Here is a 24,724-nt window from a genome sequence, read left to right on the forward strand (position 1 = left end):
TTCACTCCAGGTGTGGAGGGTACAGCTCACTGGCCCATGTGGGAATCAAACCTGCAACCTTGGTGTTATGAGCACTGCGCTCTAACCTACTGAGCTAACTGGCTGCCCTGGCTGCCCATTTTACGTTCCCACCAACAGTGCCCAAGGGTCCCAATTTCTTCATATCCTTGTCAACAATTGTTACTTTTTTATTTTTTTATAGTAACCATCCTTAAATAGGTATGAGGTGTCACATGTTAGATTAAAAAATTGTTTTTGTTTTTTTTCATTATGTTGGGCATTAAGCAATAAAAAGCTTAAGATTTGTTAATGGGAGAGGAAGGAAAAAGAAGAATTTACATTTCATCTTATTCTCCTTTATTTATTTTCTGTAGTTGCTGTAACAAGTTATCACAAACTTAAAACAATACAAGTTTGTTACCTTATAGTTCTGTGGAAGCCTGATATGGATCTCACTGGGTTAAAGTCAAGGTTCGGCAGGCATTATTTCTTTTTTAAGGTTCTAGGGGTGAATATGTTTCCTTACCATTTCCTGCTGCTAGAGGCTGATGGCCGGCCTGGCCTTGGGTCCTCCATCCTCTGCAAAGCCAGCAAGGTTGGGTGGGGTTTCGTTTGTCTGGTTCTCAGGTTCAAAGTTCATGAGGACTCTGATGACTATATTGAGCCTACCCAGGCAACCCAGGAGGACCTCTCCGTTTCAAGCTCCTTAATTGAAACACTTTTGTGTACTCCCTTTTGCCATTTATAAGGTAACATATTGACAGGTTCTGGGCATGGATGTGTTTGGGGTGGGGGTGGGGAAGGAGAGGCATTATTTTGCTTACCATATCTGCTTTACTTCAAGAACGTATTACTTAAATAATTTCCAGGGTTAGGTTTTATTAGCAAGTACATATATTGAATAATTTTGGCTTTAGCACCTTTTTGTTAATTCTTCTCCCTTAAATTACTAGTGACCAGTTCTTGTTGCCAATTTCAGGAGACAGTTGGGTTTTTATCATACTTGATTTTGTTGCAGAGAAATTGTTGGCCCCTTTGTTTTGAAAAAAAGTACGTTTTCCTTTTTTTTATTATAAAATATTTCAAAAGTAGAGAGACTTTTGAATATAGACATCATGAATTCATTACAGATTTAAGACCTGTTAATATTTTGCCATATATTCATAGATCCTTTTCCGAATTTTACTATATTTGATACATTAAAAGCAATATAGAGAAGGTATGTAACACACTAATAAAGTAAACATTCAGGAGACTACCACCAATTTAAGAAATAGACTATTACAGGCACTGTTGAATCTAGCACATGCTCTTCACTACTGCATTCCCCAAAAGGTAACTACTATCCTTAATTTTATGCTTATCGTGCCTCTGCTTTAATTCATTGTTTGGCATGTATGTATGTATAAAATGACACCCCCTTATGAATTTTCATATTTATCTTTTTTCTTGAGTAAATGGTTTTCGTTCTACTTCTCCAGGCTCTCATTATCTCTCCCCCACCAATTCTTTTAATGAGATAAAATTCACACAGCATAAAAATTACCATTTTAACATTGTAAAAGTGTACAATTCAGAAGGTTTTTTTTGTTTATTTGTTTTTAGTATATTCACAATATTGTGCAATTGTCACTATTGTCTAGTCTAAATCTAGACCATTTTCATCAACCCAAAGAGAAATCACGTAATCCAATTCTCCCTCACCATCCCCTGGCAACCACTCATCTACTTTCTCTCTCTGTGGATTTGCCTATTTTAGACATTTCACAGAGGGAATTATGCAATATGTGGCCTTTGTGTCTGATTTCTTTTACTTAAACATAATGTTTTCCATGTTTAAGCATAGGGTTTATCCATGTTGTAGCATGTAACAGTACTTCATTCTTTTTTTATGGCTTATAATATGCATTGTATAGATACACCATTTTGTTTATTCATTCATCAGTTGATGGACATTTGGGTTGTTTTCACTTCTTGGCTATTATGAATGATGCTGCTATGAATATTCATGTACAAGTTTTTGTGTGAACATACGTTTTTATTTGTCTTCAGTATATATTTAGGTGTAGCATTGCAGGGTCATACGGTAATTCTGTTTAACTTTTTAAGGATTTGTCCACAGAGGCTACACTATTTTGCATTCCATTAGCAATATATGAAGTTTCCAACTTTTCTACATCCTCACCAAGAATTGCTATTTTCTGTTTTTTTAAAATCATAGCCATCCAAGTGAGTGTGGTCTCTCATTGTGGTTTTGATTTGTACTTCCCTAATGACTAGTGATATTAGCATCTTTTCATGTTTTTATTGGCCATATTTATGTATATCTTCTTTGGAGAAATATCTATTTGTATCTTCTGGTGTCAGTTTTTGTAGTTTGTATGTTTCTAAGAATTTGCCTATTTCATCTGCATTTTTAAATCTTTAAATTTGTTGGCATACAATTGTTCATAGTATTTATAATCCTTTGTATTTTTTTAAGATGGGTGGTAAGATCCCCTTGCATTCCTGACTTTAGTAATTTCAGTCTTCTTTTTTCTTCATCAGTCTAGCTGAAAATTTTTCAATTTGTCCATCTTTTAAATCAACCTTTTTTTTTTTTTTTTAAGGAGGGCGCAGCTCACAGTGGCCCTTGCAGGGATCAAACTGGCAACCTTGGTGTTATTAGCACCACGCTCTAACCAACTGAGCTAACCGGCCAGCCCTAAATCAACTTTGATTTCATTCCTTTTCTCTGTAGTTTTCCTGTTCTTTATTCCATTTCTGCTCCTGTTTACTATTTCCTTCCTTCTGCTTATTTTGGGTTTAGTTTGCTCTTTTTTTCTAGTATCTTAAGGTGGACGGTTAGATTATTGATTTTAGATCTTTTTGTTTGAAAGTAGGCCTTGACAGTTAAAAATTTCTTTCTGAGAGTATGTCAGTATCTTTTATGATTTCTTTCAGTATTTCTTAATTGTTTTGTTCCCAGAATTCTTTCCTCTACTTTTTTCTTCTCATTATATGCATATTCCCTTGGAAAATATCTGTGCCTGCAGATTCAACTATCGTCTGTACTCATTAGATTTGCAAATCGATGCCTGCAGTGTAGAATTTTTTCGAGTTCCAGACTCATTTCTAACAACCTCATAAACCTGCTTCTTCTTTTGTGTTCCTAATTGGCATATGATACTTAGCCACCAATACCAAAATTATGCAGAGGAGTTAAACTAAGCTCTCCCCTCTAATTTTTTTGGTCATCATTTGTTTTTTAAAGGTTTTTCCTGTTATTCATTTAACTTGTCTTTTCCTTTGTGTTTCCACTGCCTCTGCTTGGGTAACCCAACATAATTTGTCATGAACTCTTTCAGGAACCCCCATCCCCAACTGTCATTCCATTATCCACTTCATTATGTAGGTGCTCCCATAAGCAGTGGTGTATGTAAAATTGCAAATTAGACCAGGTCCTGTCTTACTTAAATCCTGTAAGAATTTTCTGGTGTTTATGGGATAAAATTCATTCCTTAGCACATGGAGTTTTTTTATAATCTGGCACTCTCCAGTCTCATCTCTCCAACTTTATGCTGCATCAGTATAATCTATTTGTAGTTTCCTGATGTACTCTTGTCTGCAAAATCTGTAGTTTAGACTTTGGTTGTGCCTGCTGTTATGGCCTTCTTTCTTTATCTAGTGAAAGTAGAATTTAAAACTAAGCATGGTTTTATCTCCTGCAAAATTTTTTCTGACACCCTTTGATAGAATCATTACTTTCAAAATTTTTTTTAATACTTCTGGGTCCTTGTACGTCTTGTCTGTTGCCTTCTTCAGTCTACCTCTATTGTTCTTCCAGTTGTTTTTGTTTCTGTGATTTATATTTTACTCATATTTGTCTCACATTTGTGAAACTGGAAAAAAATCTCTTCCATCAGACAGTTAAGACTCTGAAGAGTTAAAGACTGGATTATTTATTTATTTTTTCACAGTAATTCTTGTGTTTTGTTGTTGTTTTAACTTTTATTTACTTTAAGTGTGTTTTTCCAGGACCCATCAATTCCAAGTCAAGTAGTTGTTTCAATCTAATTGTGGAGGGTGCAGCTCACAGTGGCCCATGTGGGGATCGAACCGCAACCTTGTTGTTAAGAGCACTGAGCTCTAACCAACTGAGCTAACCAGCCGCCCCGTGAGACTGGATTATTTTCATAATTTGCTCTTTAATACCTGATTCATCTCAAAATGTTTTTTTGTAGAGAACTTTATAAAATTAAAATTTATTAGTTTACTGGGACATTTTGAAATACTTATAAGAACCAAGGAAGTATTATATATTAATAGTCATAGATGTTGAGTTTTAAGCATACATCTTGATTTGGTGTTTCTCAGAGGGATCTTGGGACTTAATGTTGGTTGTTTTGGGTGTGTGTAAAACAGTCCATAAACTTTGTTAATTGGTGTTTTTCGATAAGGAAATAAAAATATCATCAATACAAGAAAAATGCTTTTAGGACAACACCTCACCGATGTAAACCAACAAATTCATCCCAGTGGGATGAGTTTTATGTGACCAGAGAAATTTAGGAAACTTAACGAGTTGAAGAAATAATATTAAAATTATTGTCCCAACCATGGAAAAAGAAAACAGAATAGGTAGGAGAAAGATATAATGTAGAAGTCTTTTAGTCAATTTGGGGAACTTTTAAGCCAATTTAGAAAGGCTAAGTAGTCATTTAACTATTTTAAAGAACAATAATATATGGAGGGTAAACTTCAAATAGATGCCCAGGAAGTGAAATGCCTTGTATTTCATAACATTTACAGTGGTGCCTTGGAACTAGCCAGCTTGACTAAGAGAACATAGATTTCATGATATTACTAAACTGTGTGTGTAACTTTTCTGTTTCGTTTAGTAGATATTTTTAAATGCTTAGTACAATGATGAGACAAGTAATTTGTAAGCTGGGATTATAGTTTAGTTTCATAGTCCAGTTGAAACTAGCATATCATCAACCTGGTTTTCATCATCCTATTTCAGGTATGATTTTGCTCTAGTGCTTTCTAGGTTGTTTATTGGCAAGTTTTTCTTCCTCATTAGACTGTAAACTCATTTAGGGTAGGGATTGGGTTTTATTCATCTTTATTTCATCAGCATTTAGGTTATCATCAAATAGACTCTCCATAAATGTTGAATAAATAAATTGTCAGTTGCTATACTGACAACAGTCCTTGAATAGGTTTCATATATTCTTGGTAATATGTTCATTTCTTCTGAGAGGTAAACTTTAGACTCCATTCGGCAGTCTTGTTTCTGTCAAAGTAGTAACTTTGTTCTTTGCTGGAGTAATGGAGTTGCTTCATTTGTTTGTCTTGGCAATTCTCACTTTTAATATAATTTTGAAATAGTAAAGTAGCTAAAGAGCTTACTTAGATCTATTTTCACAGCAGTATATTGCTAATTGATTTTTGTGCCCCATTTACTATGCTTTTAAATTCCCTTTAATTATGGTGCTTACAGTTTGTCATGACCACGCTCATTAAACAAATCTCATTTGATGGTAAGAGGCAAAGTAATGTCAACCAATTATTCATAGATACCTGCTGTACGATTGAGAATAAGTATGAATGCTAATTGATTTTAGGGTGAACATTTTCCCTTAAGAATAGAATCGTGCTCAGGTTTGTCGGAATAGTTGGTAGGAAACTAGATCTCGGTTCTTCCCATGTCCCCTTTTGATTTCAGGGAAACATTAAGAAGGTAGAGATCTAACAACAAAGATGAGTAGTTCTCAGGCATATCAGTTACAATCTATCAATCGTTTGAGATTGACTATGGTAATGAGATACTGCTGGTGGGAGGAGTTGTCACTATGATTTTTTGGAGACTGAAAACCACTGATCTAGGTCATGCTAGATCTAATTTCTTAATCTGATTAGTGATGTGTTTTTTTATTTTTATACAATAAATTGTTACATCCCAGAATACAACAAATGCTATTTGTTCCATTGTTTGTTCCTGTGTAAGAAGGAATTTGACTAATGCTATACAACCTTGCTAATAAGTAGTATAAGACATACAGTATAGATAAGACAGTAACACTTTTTTCATTTCATAGCATCCAAGCTACTTTGTTTCATGAGTTACACTGTTAGTTTTTGGAAGATAGGCTCTCAAAGACTCTTAAGTGATAAACACAGAAGGATATTAATATTTGGATAGTGAGGCAGCAACGGGGGAGAAAAATGTGTGTTAATTACTACGAAGCAAAATGAATTATAAGCATCTTGTCGAAACTGCATGAGAGACAGAACCTGAAAAGTTCCTGTTGTGTGAAGGAATTAGTATAAATGAAAATTAATTTATAAGAATAACTTTTAAATTAATTAAATGGTAATGCCATTAATAATCTATTTAGAGTGCTGACTTTTAGTGAAAACAAATTTATGACTTAAAATTTCCATATTTGTATGTGTGTGTGTGTGTATGTGTGTGTGTGTGTGTGTGTGTGTGTGTGTGTGTGGCGGGGAATGTTACCTTTACTGATTTTTTTTTTTTCTCCCTCTCATATGTCTTAAGTACCTCAACTTGTCTATCATGGTAGTTCTTAGGGACTGGTATTAAAATTTCAAAATTTAAGTGTATCTTTTCTTTAGACAGAGATGACAGTTCTACACTAACAAAGCAGGAACTTAAATTCATAGGTATGTACCAAACTCAAGCATGGTTCTAAAGGTAATACTGTAAAACAATATTAGAGCTATGTAGTCACAAAAATGATAACTGAAAGAAATTCTCCGTAATCTTGGATGGTTGGTGGGATGAACTATGTTATCATGTTCTTACTGTTGTACTTGTTTGTATTTGTCATATTGCTTAAGACATGGTAGGGTGGGTTTTAGGATTCCTAAAACTACTTACTTGTAAAGGTCTAAAAGCGTAGGTTTTGATTTTAAAGACCACTTTCTACATCTGTAACCCTTCTTTCTTACTGAGACCATATCCTATGATGTACAATAATTCTTTATTTTTATAATGTATCTCTCAAATACTTTTAGATCAGTTGAGAATGAGCTTGTGTATTCTGAATCCACTACTCCTAACCAATTAATATATGTATCTTCTCTACCCCTTTCTCTCCTCTAAAAATGTCATTTTCACATACTAATAAAACTAATCTTGCAGGATGTGAGTATCTGCAATATGGAACTTCTCAAAGTGTCTTCGCTTTTTTGTGTTTGACATGTATATATTAAACTCTTTCTATATCTGAGATCTTGGTTAGCTGATTTGGGGAAATAAGTACACTGTACTGCAAATTGATCCTGCCTTTAGGGAACATAAAAGCTAAAAGGAAGAGAAATGTGTGTATAAATAAAAATTTCAAGATACATCGTTAGAACTTCTCTAATGAGCTACACTACAATAAGATTTTAAGGTCAGGGAAAATTACTTTCAACTGAGCGATTGAGATATCCAGAAAATGTAACATTTTAACTGATACTTATAAAAAATGTGTAGAATTTAGCTATGTGGAGATAGGGATCAGGGCTCCACTCCCAATTCCAGGAATACAAATAGCACCAGCAGTGGCTCATAAATGAGAATACACAGCCTTGTGTGAATTGATGGTGATACTGATATTTGATGGGAAATATATGAGAAGTAACAGCCTTAGCTGTTAGGCCAAGGAGTGAAAGTTGTTGGTGTTTGAGTTAGGAAAAAAGATAAAACCCAGTTTCATCTCTTTGTAGCACATAAGATTGAAAGGAGCTAATGTTTGATCAGAGAAACCAATTAGATTTTTGTACAATGTAGCCAAATATATCAAGGGCCCAAATAAAGATAATGTAAGTCAGACTGATGGGACTTACATCAAACAATTAAGTTCGCGAACTCATCCTACACACCTCATTCGCTACGTACGCTACTACATCCTACGTTCGCTACATACCTCATTACTGGATGTCATTATGGTCACCTTCAAAGTACTCCCCTGGGGAAGCTATGTACCGATCCCAGCACCTAGTCCACCCTTCAAAGCAATTTGGAACTCTTTTTCTGGAATGGCCATCAGAGCTGTCATCGTATTATCCTTGATGTCCTGAATGTCATCAAAATGTCTTCCTTTCAATATTTCCTTTATCTTCGGGTAAGGAAAGAATTCATTGGGGGCCAGATCAGGTGAGTAGGGAGGGTGTTCCAATACAGTTAGTTGTTTTCTGGTTAAAAACTCCCTCACAGACAGTGCCATGTGAGCTGGTGCGTTGTCGTGATGCAAGAGCCATGAATTGTGGGTGAAAAGTTCAGATTGTCTTTTCACCCAGCCTTTTCAGCACTTCCAAACAGTAAACTTGGTTAACTATTAATTAACTAATAACTATAAATTCATAATGAATAATCCCTCTGATATCAAAAAAGGTTAGCCACCATCGTAACAAATATGAAACTTAATTGTCAGACCTCGTATATTTCCCAAGAAGAACTGGTAGTAATCATCAATAAATTGAATGGCAATAGCTGAGAGAGGATGGCTGTTCATTTACCAACAAGATATTTAAGTAGAGCTGTTTCTCATGCAGATGAGTAGATGGGATTAGAGTTCGGACTTCAAAGAAAATTGAGTCCTTATATAGGGGTAAGTAACTGAAATTCTGAGATTGGTCATGGCTGAGAATTGTTTGTTCATAGAGAAGATGAGATGAAGAGGTTGGATCAAGTTTGTTTTAAGATAGAAAGGCTTAATAGATGGAAAGGAGGACTTGAGAAAGATAAAGTATTAAGATGCAAGAGAGGATTATTTGATGGATGAAAGAATCTGGACAGATGGGAAGCCATCAAGTGAACAAGTAGAAAAAGTCAACCTGAGGGGATACAGAGGGAATAGCTGTGGAAACGTTCAGTGGGGGGGGGGGGAGGAAAACCTTAACGTTAAAATGTCTTCGTAATTTTGGATTAATGAATGTTTATATTAGAAATTTTAAAAGTAGCCCCCCCCCAAAAAAAAAAAAGAGAAGATTGCTTTATTATTGCTTTAGATATGTGTGTTTAGGTATTTTAGGTATGTGTGTTTACAAAAGTGTTGTCCTTTTAGTGTACTTCAGATTAATATTTTAATGATTACATAGAATAATAAATAATGGCACCTATATATGTAAAGATTGTGCTTCTGAGCTAGTTATTTTCTTCTGTAATCTCTCTGTCTCCTGAGATATTACCTCTTGTCTTACATTCTTTGGCAAGAGCGGGTCTGATCTGTCTCTCACTCTACTCCCTGTCTACTCCAAACTGAATGTGTCAACAAGTGGCACCTTCTAAACCATTTTCTGTAATTAATTAATTGGAAGCTTCCTAATGTGACTGTTATGTCTAATTTCTTTATTACTTTCAAAATCCATCTTCCTCATAACAATTGGGTTGGTTCAGATCCTTATTATCTCTTTCACAGGTTATTATATTACTCTTCTTTTGGTTTTGTCCAATATACCTAGAATTGAACAGGTGGGCTGACTTAAGCCAATATCTCAGAAATGATGGTAGGGAAGAATGTCATTTAGTCATTTATGATAAAAACATAGCTGTCAAGAATACCAAATGTTGCTTGTCTCATTCTTCCTTAAAATTATCTTGGGAAAACGCATTATAATTGGGAAGTTGCTTGGCTTAGTGAATCTGACATCAGAGTAAGGACAGTTAAGTTAGAATATGTTTAGAGATTACCATCTTCTTGATAAGATTCTTTTCCCTTTTTATAATGCAGTTAATTGCTTTGCATCATCCTTTCACATTAATTTCTAGTCATGTGTTTGCAGGAATTATGTCCCAATCACCTTGATTAAACCTGGAATTATTGACTGTGTCTTATGGTGAGCTGTTTCTATAGATGGCTGATATTACTTGTTTCACACTCAAGAGGGTCATTTTATTTTAGGATCTCTGGATATTTATATTGGGGGTATCCAAAAAATGTATACAAGTGGACATTTTGATCAGTGTTGCTCAAGCAGTAATTCGCCGTAATCAGCAGTGTCTGGATGCTGATGGTAACCACTTTGAGCACCTCTTGTAATTGCGAAGTCAAACGTGACTTGTATTCATCTTTTATTATCAGTATATATTGAGTATTACAGCTTTAATACAGTTTTTTCCTTAATATGTGTATACATTTTTTGGCATACTGTGTGTGTGTGTAAAAATATATGTAAATATATAAATATATATAAATATTTATATATATATATTCATTCCTGACAGAATAGTATATTTATATAATAATACCTAGGTATTTGGAATTATACTTCTCAGACTTTCTCCATCGTGCTTTTAATATTAGGAGCAAGTAATATTTTCATTCAAAAGGTGTAGTAAGAAGCTTATATTGAAAGTTGTTTCTGGCTGTGTCAAGATTCAGGAAACCCAAAGTCTTTAATCCATGTTGGCCATAATAGAAAATCTGATTTTTTACCCAAATCAGTGCTCAAAGAACTATGGAAAGAAAACAGAGTAATTAAACATGTAAAAGACATGAGAGAAGTAATAATTTGAAACAAAACACATTAAAAAGAAACAAGTAGAAATTTTAAGTATGGAAAAACTGTAATAGCCGAAATAAAGAACACAGTAATTGGGATAAATAGCACAACGGATACAGCTAAGGAACAAAATAATTAATGGGTAGATTAAGGAAATTCCTAGAAAGGAGGAGAGGACCAAGATGACCCCCACCCCCCCCACACACACACACACAAAAAATAAAAGCTATATAATTTGGAGGGTAGAAGTAGAATTCAGGTAACAGGAACCTCAGAAAGAGAGAGAAAAATGGAGAGGAGGAAATAATCTGAAGAAATAAACTCCCTTTAAAAAGATGAAAGTTCTTAGATTGAAATGGCCCATAGAGGGCCGAAGAAAAAAGGGAAGGAAAAGTCCTCTTCTGGACACAGTATAGGGAAATTTTGAAATATCAAAGACAAGGAAAGAATTCTAAAATATATACTATTAATATGAAATGCTTCTTGGGGAGAAATCTAAAAGAACTAAATAAATAGAAGTGACTTCTGTCCTAAGGAAATGGTACACAATAGGAAAAGGTTAGACTTACAGAGATATTTGTCATAGGAAAAAATTGGAAGTACTGGAAATGTAAAAATTACACTTACATTTCTTGTAGTATCTCCTGGATTTGATTATCAGATAATATTTAAGAAGCTTACTTAGCAACTTGGAAATATATCCGTGATACATTTTCTCAGACACCAAGCCCAGAACAACAAATTGTATATGTATTATGCATAAAATAATATGTACGTGGCAAAGGACTGTCAGTTTTTTATTATATGATTCTTGTTTTCATGGTGCTCAGGTTCTAGTTGGAAGAGTCAGAAATATGAATGAATAATTACAATAAAATGTTAGAAAAAATTATAGTGATTATGTTAAAATTATGGGTTTGAGAATAGTTTTTTTCTTGCCTTCATTTTCTAAAATTGAATGTGGTCTTTACTTTTATGTTTTTATTTAAATTATACAAAACCTTTAATGAAGATTGGCAAATTGTTTTAATAGCTGCCACATCTAATGAGATTATGTTCATTTTAATTGACAATTTTTTTCTACTAAATCTTCCTTTTAATTCTCTTAAGCTAAAGAAACAAAAAATATATCACTGTGTAATGTACTGCGTGATGTTTTTCATCCAGGCTTATGACTGATACTAATTTAGGTGTGTCTCATCTCTTAGTTGAAGTACTCTCCTTCATTAAGCTGATCACCTATGTTTTTATACTTCATGTGAGCTTAGTGTTTCTAGAGAAAAAAATCACCATGTACAAATTCATATCATTCTCGATTCATGATACTAGCCTCGACTGACATTTATATTGCTTGACAATGTTAATTAATTCACATCTCTAGGAAATCCCCTTTCCTTTTTTGCCATGATTGTTTTGTTTTTTAGTTCTTCCTCCCCCTTCCATCTGCTGTATGTTAGATGACTGTGTCTCTTATTCCCAGAAAAAAACTTCCATCTTCTCAATACCCAGTTCTGCAAACCAACTTGATTTGTAGCCATCCTCTTTCCTTCTCTCCAGTTCTGCTTGCAGTCAAAGGCTCTGGATTTTTGTGCTCTGGATCTCATCGTTTTCTGGCCCCTTAGAGACCTCTTCATTTTAGTGTTCACACCCTCTGGTTCACCTCACTTACCTAAGCATGCTCTAGTGTTTCTCCTGTTGGAAAAAAACCCAAACTTTTTAAATCCCACATTCCTGTTTGTGTGCCTACCCCTTAAACTGTTCTACCCCACTCAATAATTTATTTAAGGTGTTCTCTTGGGACAGTGTATCTATCTAGGTGTGACTTTATTCTTTTTGGGACTTCTTGTGTTTCCTTTTAGAGAAAATTCATGTCTTTAATTAATTCTGGACACAGTTGTAGCCACTGCATTTAAAAATATTGCTTCTTCCTATTTCTGTTCAGGAATTTTTGGTAGACATATTTGGACTTTTGTTCTGTCTTACATGTTCCTTAACCACTCTTAGAATTTCCATTTCTTAATCTTTCTGTGCTATATCTGGGTAATTGCTTGTGATCTTTTTTGTTCACTCATCATCTCTTTTGCTCTATTAATTTATTGTTTTACCTGATATTGAGTAAACAATTTTTTAGTGAACGTGTTTTTCAATTTTAGAAATTCTTTGTGAACCTTTTTAAAATGGACCTGGTCTGGTTTTGTTTTTTTCTTTCTTGTGTTCAGAATGCGTAGCTCCTTTTTCTCATCTAATTTTTTTTTTTTAATTTTGAAACAGTCTCAAACTTACAGAAAAGTTTCTAGTATAGAGAACCTTATTTTCCTGAACAATTTGAGAGTAAGTTGCAGACATAGTGCTCCATCAGTCTTGAATACCTAAGTATTTCATACAAACAAGGACATTCTCCTACAAAATCACTGTACCACTGTCTAGAACAGGAAATTAACATTGCTGTTTTACTACCATCTAGTCTTCAGATGGCCATTCAAGTTTTGACAGTTGTCTCAAAATTTTTGAAGATAACAGGCTACTTATTTTGGGTTTGGTTTGTTTTTTTTCATTATTAGATTCAAGTTGTTTTTTGGAGCAAGATATCATAGAAATGATCTTTCTATTGCATTGATCACATGGCGATACATAATCAGGCTTTTCCAGTGAAAAGGTTTTTCCCTTTTATAATTAGTAAGTATTTTGTAGAATAAACTGTGATACTATATAAATCTCCCATTCCTCATCAAACTTTCTATTTAAATCACTGTGGACTTAAGGAATCCTATGGGTTATATGATTCATTTATTGTGCTCAATTTGTTCACAGTTTAGTCAGTGGGAGCCCCTTTAAGCTGACTCTATGTCCTTTTTAATATGCCCTCATTCTTTGAACACTTCTTTACTTTCTGGCGGTGCAAATATATTCATTTTCTATTGCTGCCATAACAAGTTATCAATTACAAAATGAGCATCTTAAAACCACACATCTAGAAGCCCAGGTTGGGTTAGCTGCTTTCTCTGCTTAGCGCCTCACAAGACTGAAATCAATGTGGCCAGCTGGGCTGTTATCAGGAGATTCTAGGAATAATCCACTTCCAAGATCATTCAAGTTTTGGCAAAATCCAGTTTATTCTTGGCAGTTGTACGACTGAGGTTACCATTTCCTTTCTGGCTGTCAGCTGAGGGCCTCCCTAACTCCTAGAGGCTTCTCTTCCATCCTTGCACATGTGTCCCTACATTTTAGAGCCAGCAAAGTTGAGTTGAATCCTTTTCACACTTAGAATTTCTCAGACTTCCCCTCTGTTGCATTTCTCTTGCTTTCTCTTCTGCTGCATCTCCCACTGACTCTTCTGCTGTTAAGGGCTCCTGTGATTACACTGGGCCCACCATCGTAATCCAAGATAATCCGCTCATTTTAGGGTGATCAGCTGATCAGCACTTTAATTCTATGTGCCATGTCTCTTCACAGCTGTACCTAGATTAGTGTTTAATTGGGAAACTTGGGGGGACATACATCTTTAGAATTCTGCCTATCACGGTAGGATATCCCAGCTTTCTCTTTTTTATATAAAGTGTTACTTTTTCCTCATATTTTTTATTCCTTCTTTTAGATTCTTAATCATTTAAAATATTTCTCATAATCTTTATTTGCTGTTTCTATTTTCTAAGATATTGGAGGATGGTCAAATTTCAGCTTTTGTATCTGCTGCTAACTTGTGATCAAAGGGATCGGTTCCTTCCATGGTTTTGTGTCCATTTCCCCCCCCCCCCCCCATCAAGTCTAGTTGTGTAGGACACAGCTCCCATGCCCATGCTGGTATTATGAGCCTTGCATTCCCCCTAGCTGATGCAGTTGGTTGCCGATTGGCCACTGGCCCATGTAGGAATCAAACCGGCGACCTCTGAGTTAGGAACACCGTGCTCCAACTGCCTGAGCCACCGGACTGGCCCCACTTCCAAGTTTTTTTAATTTTGGATTCTGAACTCATTTTATAGCCTAGGTTGAGGATATATGCCTTCAGAGAGGTTTTGTGTTTACTTTTGCTGTGTACTCAAGTGACAGTACCGCCTGACCCATTCTTATGTTAATTTAATGTTTGGGGTTTACCAGACCAGGCATATAGTGTAAATTCAAGCCCAAAACCTATTATTGGAAGGCAAGGCTGTGGCTATACATTCTCAGGGCAGACTTTTCATCCCCTCTGCAGACTTTTCATCCCCTCGTCAGAGCTTCCTTATTTTCCTTGTTTTCTCACTATGGTGTGATTTTTGTGGTTTATGTTTTGTTTTGTGGGGACTGGGGGAGATTTTTGAGGGCGGAAGAGGGTAGTTTATCTTTCCCCTAAAAGTGTAGCCTTTGGAAAGTCTAAGCTATATAAACAGGGTTACATCAGTTTCAACTTTCCATCCCTTGAAGGCTCAAGGTCTCTTCAAGGTGGCATTAAAGCCACAGCTCCTAGGTTACTGACACAGGCTGGCTCCTGTAGGACAACCTGTTAAAGTTTTTTCCTCTTCATTTTTGACCCCTAAGGATTTCCCTTACTTTCTGGGGACTTAGCTATTCATTCTTTAGGTCATTTTAATTAGAAAGGATTTTAGTTTGTTTAGTCTGCCTCATTGCCAGAAGCAGAAATTCTCCTATTGATTGATTTTTTCCAAATCACTTCATATTGGCTTCTGCAACTACTCCACTCAGGTCAGGAATAGCTTACATTGCTAAGTCCAGTGGATATGTTTTAGTCCGCATCTTAGGTAACTTCGTAGCATATTTATTTTTGTTGAGGACTTTATCTTACTATAACCACCTTCCATCCCCTCCCCTCTCCTCTTCCTTCCCCTTCCCTCTCAACATTATATAATACTTAGCTTGGTTGTCCTACTCTTTTGACCATTTCTTTTTAGTTTTCTGGTAGCTTCTCTTTTATCCTAATTTAGTGTTGAAATTCTTTGGGGCTCAGTCCTAAGCCTCTGCTTCTGTCACTCCATAACTCTCATCAAATTTAAGCTACTTAAAATCTTTGTCTAAAGTATTGCAATAGATACTTACATTATTTCCAGGATTCTACTCTTCTATTGTTTTTCAAGGCATTGTTCACATTGTATCGAAAGTGATCTTTTAAAGACATAATTCTGATCATGCCATTTACTTGGTTAAAATGCTGTAATGGCTTTTCAGTAGAATGAAACAAAAGTCCTGTAGAGCCTGCAAGATTCTGTATGAGCTCGCTCTTGTCTGGCTTTTGGCTTCCTCTTTGAGCATCTTATTTCTTTGCTCATTATACCACTCTGGATGTATCAGGGTCCGTTTTGTGTGCCACAGAAGTGAATTCTGTCAAATTTAAGCAGAAAAAATAATTTATTGGGTATGTATGATTATTTTAAAGGAAAAACCCCATGACAGACCTCTGAGAGGAGAGAAATAAGGGAGTTTCAAGGGCTAGGTAAACAAGAATTAATACAAGTACACTCCTAATACTACCACCATTAGACTAACTTAGGTGTGACTGTTTTCTGCCCTTATGAGTATGCATTTGAGATTTAAATTCTCAGGAGAGATAATTTGATTGTCTTGGATGGGTCACCTTTTCATTACTGGGCCAAGAGTATATGAAGTGGAGGGAGGAGTAGATAGAAAATAGAGTGCTATTTGTTAAAGAAATGGGAAACAATTCTAGGCAAGAAAAAAAAAGAGAAATGGTCTCTGGAGGACTTCTTTTAATTTATGTGTCACTTCACAGAGGCTTACCCTGTATTGTTAATCTTAATTAAGTTACCCCTTATATTCTGTCACAACACATTCTACTTTCTCATCATAGCACTAATATTTGTGCAATTATTTAATGTCTGGCTCTTTTACTTTAAGCCCCATGAATGCAAGAATGCTATCTATTTTTTGTAGTATCTTCAGCATCTAGTATTGTGTCTGGGCATATTAGGCACAAAAAATCTTTGTAGATTATTGAAAAATGATGTCTATGCAATATTCAATGATTCCATCAAAATTATATTAAAAACATTTACAGATTTTTATAATTAAATAGGAAAATGTGTATGTTCTGTGTAAAAGGGTTAAAATTTTAATATTCAGAACATAGGCAGCTAAGTAAAGCAAAACAAAACTATAAACTATGCACCAAAATGTTTGAAAATGTATAAAAATATCAAATATGTTTGTGGATGATTGTTTGCTACTTTCCCATCCATGTAAAATTTTTGATGAGTGTTTCTATAGGTAAAGTCAAAAGAAGTCAAAAGAATCAATATATAATGAACAAAATTGTTCATCTCTATGTAAAAATAGAGCAACCTAAGAAATAATAAATGCCTACCTAAGAGATTCAGGAACACCTGTATTCTGTCAAGATGGCCAAGAGTCTCAGGAAAGACAGCTCTCTTTTTTCTAAATTTTATTTTACCCTTTCTGAGTGAATGTGTTGATCGTATAGAGACATATTCCACAATCTAGAAAAGGGAAGCTAAGATACAGACTATCCTAAGAATTAATTCATTAGTTGCCAGAGGAAAAATATATTAAGGCAACATTAACAATGGAAGCTTTCTATTATTGTATATGTTACCTATTTACTTCTTTTAACATTAATAGATATTGTTTCTCCTTTATATTTAATGATATGGTTGCTATGTATCAACTGCTTACCAATGTGGTAGACAATATACTACTGATATTGGTATGTGCTTTACATAATGTTAGCTAATCCTTTCAGCAGCTCACCCTTCTGCCCTATGAAATCATTGGTACCATCCTCATTTTATAGATGAGGTATATTAGGTTCAGAAAGGTTAAGTTATTTGCATGAGGGAGCAGGATTTGGACTTTGAACTACTTCACACCATATTAACCACCAGAAAAGAATATTAGTCTCTTGGGATGTGGGTTAAGGATAACTTATCAGGCTTAACCATTTACTTGGTTAAATATTCCTCAAGACTATCCCATTTATTTACTCTTCCTTGCTCAACAAGCAACTTGACGTGGCACTAATTTGCCCTCCCAGGCAGTTTGAAATTGGAAAGCAGGAGCTCTGCTTGGTGAACACTAATATTTCTGTCACTGGAGAGGTATACTTCCGTCTTACATATTGATTTTATATAATCGCCATGGGTATACTAATAAAAGCTTAGGTCTAAACAACGTTTTCTTGACCCACACTGTACTGTTCTTCCTAAGATCACCATCTCTCTCCAGGTTTCCAGATCCAAGAGCATTTCAGTCTGGGTCTTAAGTAGCCTTTGAGCATCATGTGATACAGTTGACGTGCCCCGTCTTTCTTAGACTTGTTTCTTGGCTTCACTGACACCGCACTCACAGTTTTCTTCTTACCTTACCAATCTCAATTTTCTCTTCCACTAACCATCCTTGAAATGTTAGAGGTCTTTAGGACTTAGTCCTAAACTGGCTTTTCTCTGTTTCACAAACAAAAATCCACTCCTCCCTCGTCCAGTTTTCACCACTTCAGTAAATAGTATTTCTGATCACTGGCCAGAAACCTGGGATTCATGTATAATACTGTTCTTTACTGCCTACCAAATACAGCTGATCATCAAATTTCGGTGATTCTAACTTCAGGTCACTCTGCGTGTTCAATATCATGACCACCTTAGTCCAGAGGGACATAATCTTTCATCTAGATTGTGGAATCACCTCCTAAATGATCTTTCTGTTTCTACTCTTCCCGCTTTCAGTTCATTTGCTACATAGCAGCAGGAGGGATGATCTTTTAAAAACTAAGTCATGTTCTTTGCCTTTGATGTCTTCCCACTGATCTTAGCATGAATTCTAAACACCTGTACATGGTTTCCAAGGTGTTGTGAGATCTGCTCCTTTCCTCTCCAACCTTGCTTGTATTCTGTCGCTCTCTCCATTGTGCTCTAGCCATATGACCTATTTTTTCTTTTTCCTTGTCTTTTGAACAAGTTTTTCTACTTTAGTCTTTGTCCAGTTAACACCCACATATCCTAACTTTTAGGTCTTGGCTTAAGTATCTTTTCTTCAGACATGTCTTTTCTGCTTCCTAATTTTTCACTCTCATAGTACCCTTTTTCCTTCCATCATAGTACTTGTCTCAATTTATAGTTATATGTTTCTTTTAATGTTTGCCTCCCTAAATTGCAAATTCGTGGGGAGCAGAGGTCATGTTTATCTCGTTTCCTGCTTTATTTTCCTGCTCCTAGCACAGTGCCCGCTTGTAATAGATACTCAATAAATATTTGATGGATGGACGGATGGACGGATGGATGAGTCAGTGTGTCACTGCCACCCTCTGTATCATTCTGCATCTTTGTTTCTACTCTCTATCCTGAACAGATGAATTTCAGGGTATTTTCCTAGAGCTTGTGCATTTCAGGATTCAGTTCTGTTTAATTTGATGAATGTCACCTTGATTTGGATTAAAATAGCATATAACTTGTAAAAATATTGAAATAGAGTGAAGTTAAGTAGAAAGCAGGTACAGAACAATGAAAGGAAGATTATTTGCTTTGTAAAAAAAGATCTAGAGGTCTTAATAAACTGTTCCTGCTGTACCAATCATACCTGAGTTATGAGGGAGTTGAGGTGTCAATAATTCTCATTAAAAAAAAATTTAGAGTTTTATGCTTTTCTGCCTTGATAGTAAAGGAAATATTTGATTTGTTCTATTTTATAACGGTAACCTGAGTTAACCAGACAGTTTCAAAGTGTGATCACTGAATTGCACATTTGGCTGTGCAGTTTCCCATATAAGTACTCACTAATGCATTACAATAACAGATTAAATTTAGAGATCAGGGGTCCTCAGTCGCCACAGTTTTGCTTCTCAGTATTATACTTTCATGATATATTATTGCATGTGGTAATGGTATTTGCAGTTTTCAAAGTGCAGTAGGGACATTAAGCGTCCTGACAATTATAATACTCTACTTTCCTGACTTAAAGATACCTTTTTAATTAGAGCATTAACTCTAAAATAGCTATAGCTACCATTTGTGGAAACTTACTGTGTATTAGGCATTGCTAGAGCCTTTCTTTACTGGGATATTCTTAAAAGGCTTTAAGGCTATTCTCTTCGGTTTATAGAAAAGAACAATGTCAGCATGCTGCCTCCAACTAACTTCTGTCTTTTAGCTATTGAACTTGGAGTTTCTGTATGTAGTGTGCTTTTCACCATTAAAAAACAAACCAAAAAAACCAAATCTAGGTATTTTTAAAAAGCTAGATTCAAGTACTTCTTTCTGGAACTCCCCCATCCCAGTCTCTTCCTCTGAGCTGAAATCGTCCTTCATGTGATACGTCCTTCTCCTGGGACCTAGCATTTCTCTCTTCTATCATTAGCTTATGAAACTTATTAGCTCTATTATGAGACTAAGTTCTTTGAAGACATAACTCCTTTCTGTTCTTTGCTATCTTCAGTGCCTTTTTTATTATAAAACCTCAATAAATATTTGTTGAATCTGTCCTTTGAAATATAGGGTTTATAAATACTTGCTTCATCTGCATGCTTTTCTGTTCTTCACAGCCAAACTTCTTAAAAGAGTTATCTTGCCAAATTTATTGTCACATTTAGTGACTCTTTTTTCTGGCCTTACATTAAATGACCATTAGAATAATTTGACCTTTCCTTTGGAATTCTCCAAGTGGTTTCTTTTTCTTTCTTTTTTTAAACAAATTTTTTATTGGGGAATATTGAGAAACAGTGTGTTTCTCCAGGGCCCATCAGCTCCAAGTCAATGTCCTTCAGTCTAGCTGTGGAGGGCGCAGCTCAGCTCTAAGTCCAGTCGCCGTTTTCAATCTTAGTTGCAGGAGGCGCAGCCCAGCATCCCATGCAGGAATTGAACCGGCAACCTTGTTGGGAGAGCTTGCGCTCTAACCAGCTCGTTGTCTTCAATCTAGTTGTGGAGGGTGCAGCTCACTGGCCCATGTGGGAATCGAACTGGCAACCTTGTTGTTCAGAGCTTGCGCACTAACTAACTGAGCCATCTGGCCCCCCACCCCACCCCCTATTTTTTTAAGGAGGGCGCAGCTCACAGTGGCCCATACGAGGATTGAACCGGGGATTGAACCGACAACCTTGGTGCTACCAGCACCATGTTCTAACCAACTGAGCTCACCGGTCGCCCCATCCAAGTGGTTTCTAAGATTCTCTCAGTTTTCTTATTTTGTTCTTTATGGTGTGTGTGTGTGTGTGTGTGTGTGTGTGTGTGTGTGTGTGTGTGTGTTTTACCCTTTAAATGGTTATATTCCCTAGGGTTCTATCTTTGGTCCTTTTCTCTTGATCATGCTGAGAACTTTCCCCTGGGTGATCTCATTTTTCCATTCCTCAGCTTTTGACCAGCTTCCATATCACGAGTTGTAAATTAAATACTTACAGGGGCCAGGTAGGTAACATAAATGAGTGAAGAATTGGTGAAGAATAAATAACGATGGGACACTGGTGGATTAAAAACTCTGTTCAAAGCTTCAGCAGATTTTTACTATTTCAGAATGTAGTATCTAGTGTTGACAAAGCTTCCATTTTTCAGGAAAAATTAGAAATCTTAAGAATTTTTAATGTGAAATTTTCATTTTCTAACTTCTAAATATGAACTAATCAAAACTTTCAAATACAGTCCACTCCAACAGAAAGCATTTTTGAGTTTTCACATGTACTTATTTTAACTTCAATATGCTTCTAACTCCTAGATTTGTACCTCCAGACTGGATTTCTGCCAAGCTTTGGCTCATCCCATTCTGTTCTAGACTTATATAGGAATTCAATGTTCCCTAGGCATCTTAAACACCATGATGGTCAACTTGAACTTCAAACTTATATTAGGAAGTGGTTTCAGTTATAGAATCAAACCGCTGTGAATTTGAATCCTGGTTCTACCACCTACTAGGTCATTGAGCAAGTTACTTTGTTTAAACTTCTGTTTGCTCGTATCTAAAATGGGAGTGATTTGCCTCATTGGGCTGTTATGCTAGTGACCTACCTGTAGTAATCAAATGCTGGATATTCTGTTCTACTCCTGCTTCCCTGATGGTGTCACCACGCTCAGGCCCTCTTTCTGGTGCTTAAGAGTCATTCTTTTTTTTTATTGGGGAAGGGGTGGGGTACAGGACTTTATTGGGGAACAGTGTGTACTTCCAGGACTTTTTTCTAAGTCAAGTTGTTGTGCTTTCAATCTTAGTTGTGGTGGGTGCCGTTCAGCTTCAAGTTGTTGTCCTTTCAGTCTTAGTTGTGGAGGGTGCAGCTCAGCTCCAGGTCCAGTTGCCGTTGCTAGTTGCAGGGGGCACAGCCCACCATCCTTTGTGGAAGTTGAGGAATCGAACTGGCAACCTGGTGGTTGAGAGGACGTGCTCCAACCAACTGAGCCATCTGGGAGCTTAGCGGCAGCTCAGCTCAAGGTGCCGTGTTCAATCTTAGTTGCAGGGGGTGGAGCCCACCATCCCTTGCGGGACTTGAGGAATTGAACTGGCAACCTTGTGGTTGAGAGCCCACTGGCCCATGTGGGAATCGAACCAGCAACCTTCGGAGTTAGGAGCATGGAGCTCTAACCGCCTGAGCCACAGGGCCGGCCCTTAAGAGTCATTCTTGACTCTTCCTTTTTTATCCTTCAAGTCTAACTAGTTAGCAGTCCTATGAACTTTGCCTTTGTAATGTCTCTTGACTGCTGTTACTTTAGTTTAATCCCTATTTTTATGCAACAGTATTATTATAACAACCCTTTCTCAATCTCTGTTTAAATACCTCCCCAGTCTATTGTCTGCCTTGGGCCAATGATTTAGGTTTTGCTTAAACACCAATCGGATCACATCAAGCTTCTGTTTACAGTCCTTCAGTGGCTTCCTATGGTCTCTAAATTTTTTTACTTTTAACATTTTACCTTTTAATGTTCTCTTTGATCTCATACCTTCTCTTTTCTTGCCTTATTTCTTGCTTAACCTGTACAGATAGTACTTATAAGTTCTTAGAATTTACCCAGCTCTCTGTTGGCGTGTTTCTTCCTCAAACCACACTTTGCCTCTGTTCTGCAGCTCCTTTAGAAGTTAGTTTTAAAGGCACCCATCTATTCCAATAAGTTTTTGACCCCCACCCTCTCTCACCCCAGGTCTGGGTTAGATATCCCTTTTTTTTGTACTCATAGCCCCCTGAGGATATTTCTATCATAGTACTCTTCACAGTCCTTTGTAATTGTCTGTCTTTTCCTCTACGCTTCTTGAAGGCAGAGACCACATACCTTGAATGGCTTTGTATCTCTTAGGGCTTAGAATAATGTCTGGCAAACAGCCAGCTTTCAGACATTTGTGTAATGCATTCATTTGTTGAATGAATAAATTGTTTTCTTTCTAAAGAAATTGTAGATACCTTAGGAGCCTCAGTTATAGTTGTAAGTCATTTAAAAATGTTCCAATTCTTTTATTCTTTGTGTTTGAAGATTATAGGTGCTTTTTATTTATTATGAAAGAATAATATTTATGTTCTTTAGAACAAAATAAGTTATTCTGTTGTTATAAAACTATTGTTGCCTTCACAGGCAGTAGTTTCTCAATAAGATTTTTTTTTATCTGCAGACCACCTAAGTGCGTTTTTTCCCCTGCTTTCCTCTTGTTACAATGTCAAGTTCTTAGGATCTTATTCCTTCCCGCCCTCCCAAGAACCTTAGTTTGTAGTAGGGTTTCTCAGCTTCCTCGCTATTGACACTATAGGCTGTCCTGTGCATTGTTAGATGTTTTAGCACCATCCCTGGCGTCTACCGACTAGATGTCAGTAGCATTCCCTGGTTTTGGCAACAAAAATGTCTCCAGACATTGTCAAATACCTCCTGTGGAGCAAAATCACCCCTGGTTGAGAACCTCACTGGCTTACAGATATTCCCATCTCTTACCTTTATCCTCAGAGACCTTCTCTTTCTTTATTGGCTCCCATCTGTAAAAAAAACCAAAACACCTTTTTTTCATTAACTCCTTGTTTCCACTTAACTTTTGCTAATTTTCTCTTTCCTTCTCCTTCCCAACCACTTTCTTTAGAATGAATTGTTTCTACCTTCTCATTCCCCTTTTTCTTCTGGCTTTTACCTCCATGCGTCCACTGTGTTCCTTGCTCCTTGAAGAGAATGTTCCCACTACCTGGTAGTCCAGACGTCATGCTCATCTCATGTCTCTGTACTCCCCTCTACCTCTGCCCCTCTGCTTGTACACCCCATTCAGTCAGTGATGAAGTCCAGTTTATTCTACCTCGTGAATATCTCTAGAATCCACCTATATTTATTCTCATAGCTGTGTCCCACCAATGTCATCAGCCTCTTTGTTGGTCCTGGAATCTCAAAGTTAGTCCCGTTCCATTTTATTTTCTACATTGTAGGGTGGGTGACCTTTTTAAAACAGTCTCTTCCCATTTCAGACCTTTCTCAATCACAAGTTCTGGGGCCTTAGTGCCTGCGTTTTGAAAGGCTTACCAGATGATTTTCATGCAACTCGAATTGCTTTATTCTCCTATGTAAGACGCTTTTAGGAATTCCTAAAACCCTTATTTTTATAAAACACTTCCTGATGTGATCTCTGTCTATTAGCAAAATCATTTTTGATATATAAAAATGACTTGGGGTCTTTTAGACAGATGTTTTTATGAAAAGTCAGTATTTATTCATTTAGTTACTGGTACTTTTGTATGTTTACCACCACTGATGAAATTTATCATTGGGGGAGGGGTTAGGAGGAAATGTGGTATTCTAACTTACTGATTAATGTGTGTCTATGGAAGATAGACATATAACTCATATGCTAACTTATAAGATAATTTATTTTCTTGCAGGTATTTATAACAGCAATGATGTAGCAGTATCCTTTCCAAACGTAGTATCTGGCTCAGGATCTAGTACTCCTGTCTCCAGTTCTCATTTACCTCAGCAGTCTTCTGGGCATTTGCAACAAGTGGGAGCTCTGTCCCCGTCAGCGGCATCATCTGCAGCCCCTGCTGTTGCTACAAGTCAGGTACATTATTACAGCGTTATTTACAAAGTGACACAGATGGGTTTGTCGGGTTTGAAAGTGAGTTTGATTGGAGGAGAAAAAATGAAATAGGGCTTCCTATAGGAATTTATAAAATACCTCAATTTGTCTTGAAATGTTAGTGGAAATAATAAACATTTTTACATGATACGAGAGAAGACAAGGAAATATGTTGGCACCAACTGATACTTTTCAGTTTCTGAGTCTAATTTTGTCCTAATGATGTAAAACAGTAATTTTGGGGGAGCTTTTAGTC

General features: G+C 36.3%; 1 protein-coding gene across 21 annotated transcripts in view; it reads left to right on the forward strand.

Moving 5' to 3' along the window:
• Positions 1–24,724, forward strand: part of MLLT10 (MLLT10 histone lysine methyltransferase DOT1L cofactor) — a 198,267-nt gene that overhangs the window by 141,561 nt on the left and 31,982 nt on the right. For 17 of the 21 annotated variants that reach the window (XM_074324864.1, XM_074324863.1, XM_019755986.2 and 14 more), the window contains 2 exons: positions 6,622–6,669; positions 24,272–24,450. In XM_074324864.1, coding sequence (XP_074180965.1) covers positions 6,622–6,669; positions 24,272–24,450 — 227 coding nt within the window. The remainder of the gene's footprint in view (positions 1–6,621; positions 6,670–24,271; positions 24,451–24,724) is intronic. The other 4 variants (XM_019755988.2, XM_019755990.2, XM_074324872.1 and 1 more) reach the window with 1 other exon arrangement.

The sequence above is a fragment of the Rhinolophus sinicus genome, linkage group LG02 (genome assembly GCF_036562045.2).
Source record: "Rhinolophus sinicus isolate RSC01 linkage group LG02, ASM3656204v1, whole genome shotgun sequence".
Taxonomy (NCBI): Eukaryota; Metazoa; Chordata; class Mammalia; order Chiroptera; family Rhinolophidae; genus Rhinolophus; species Rhinolophus sinicus.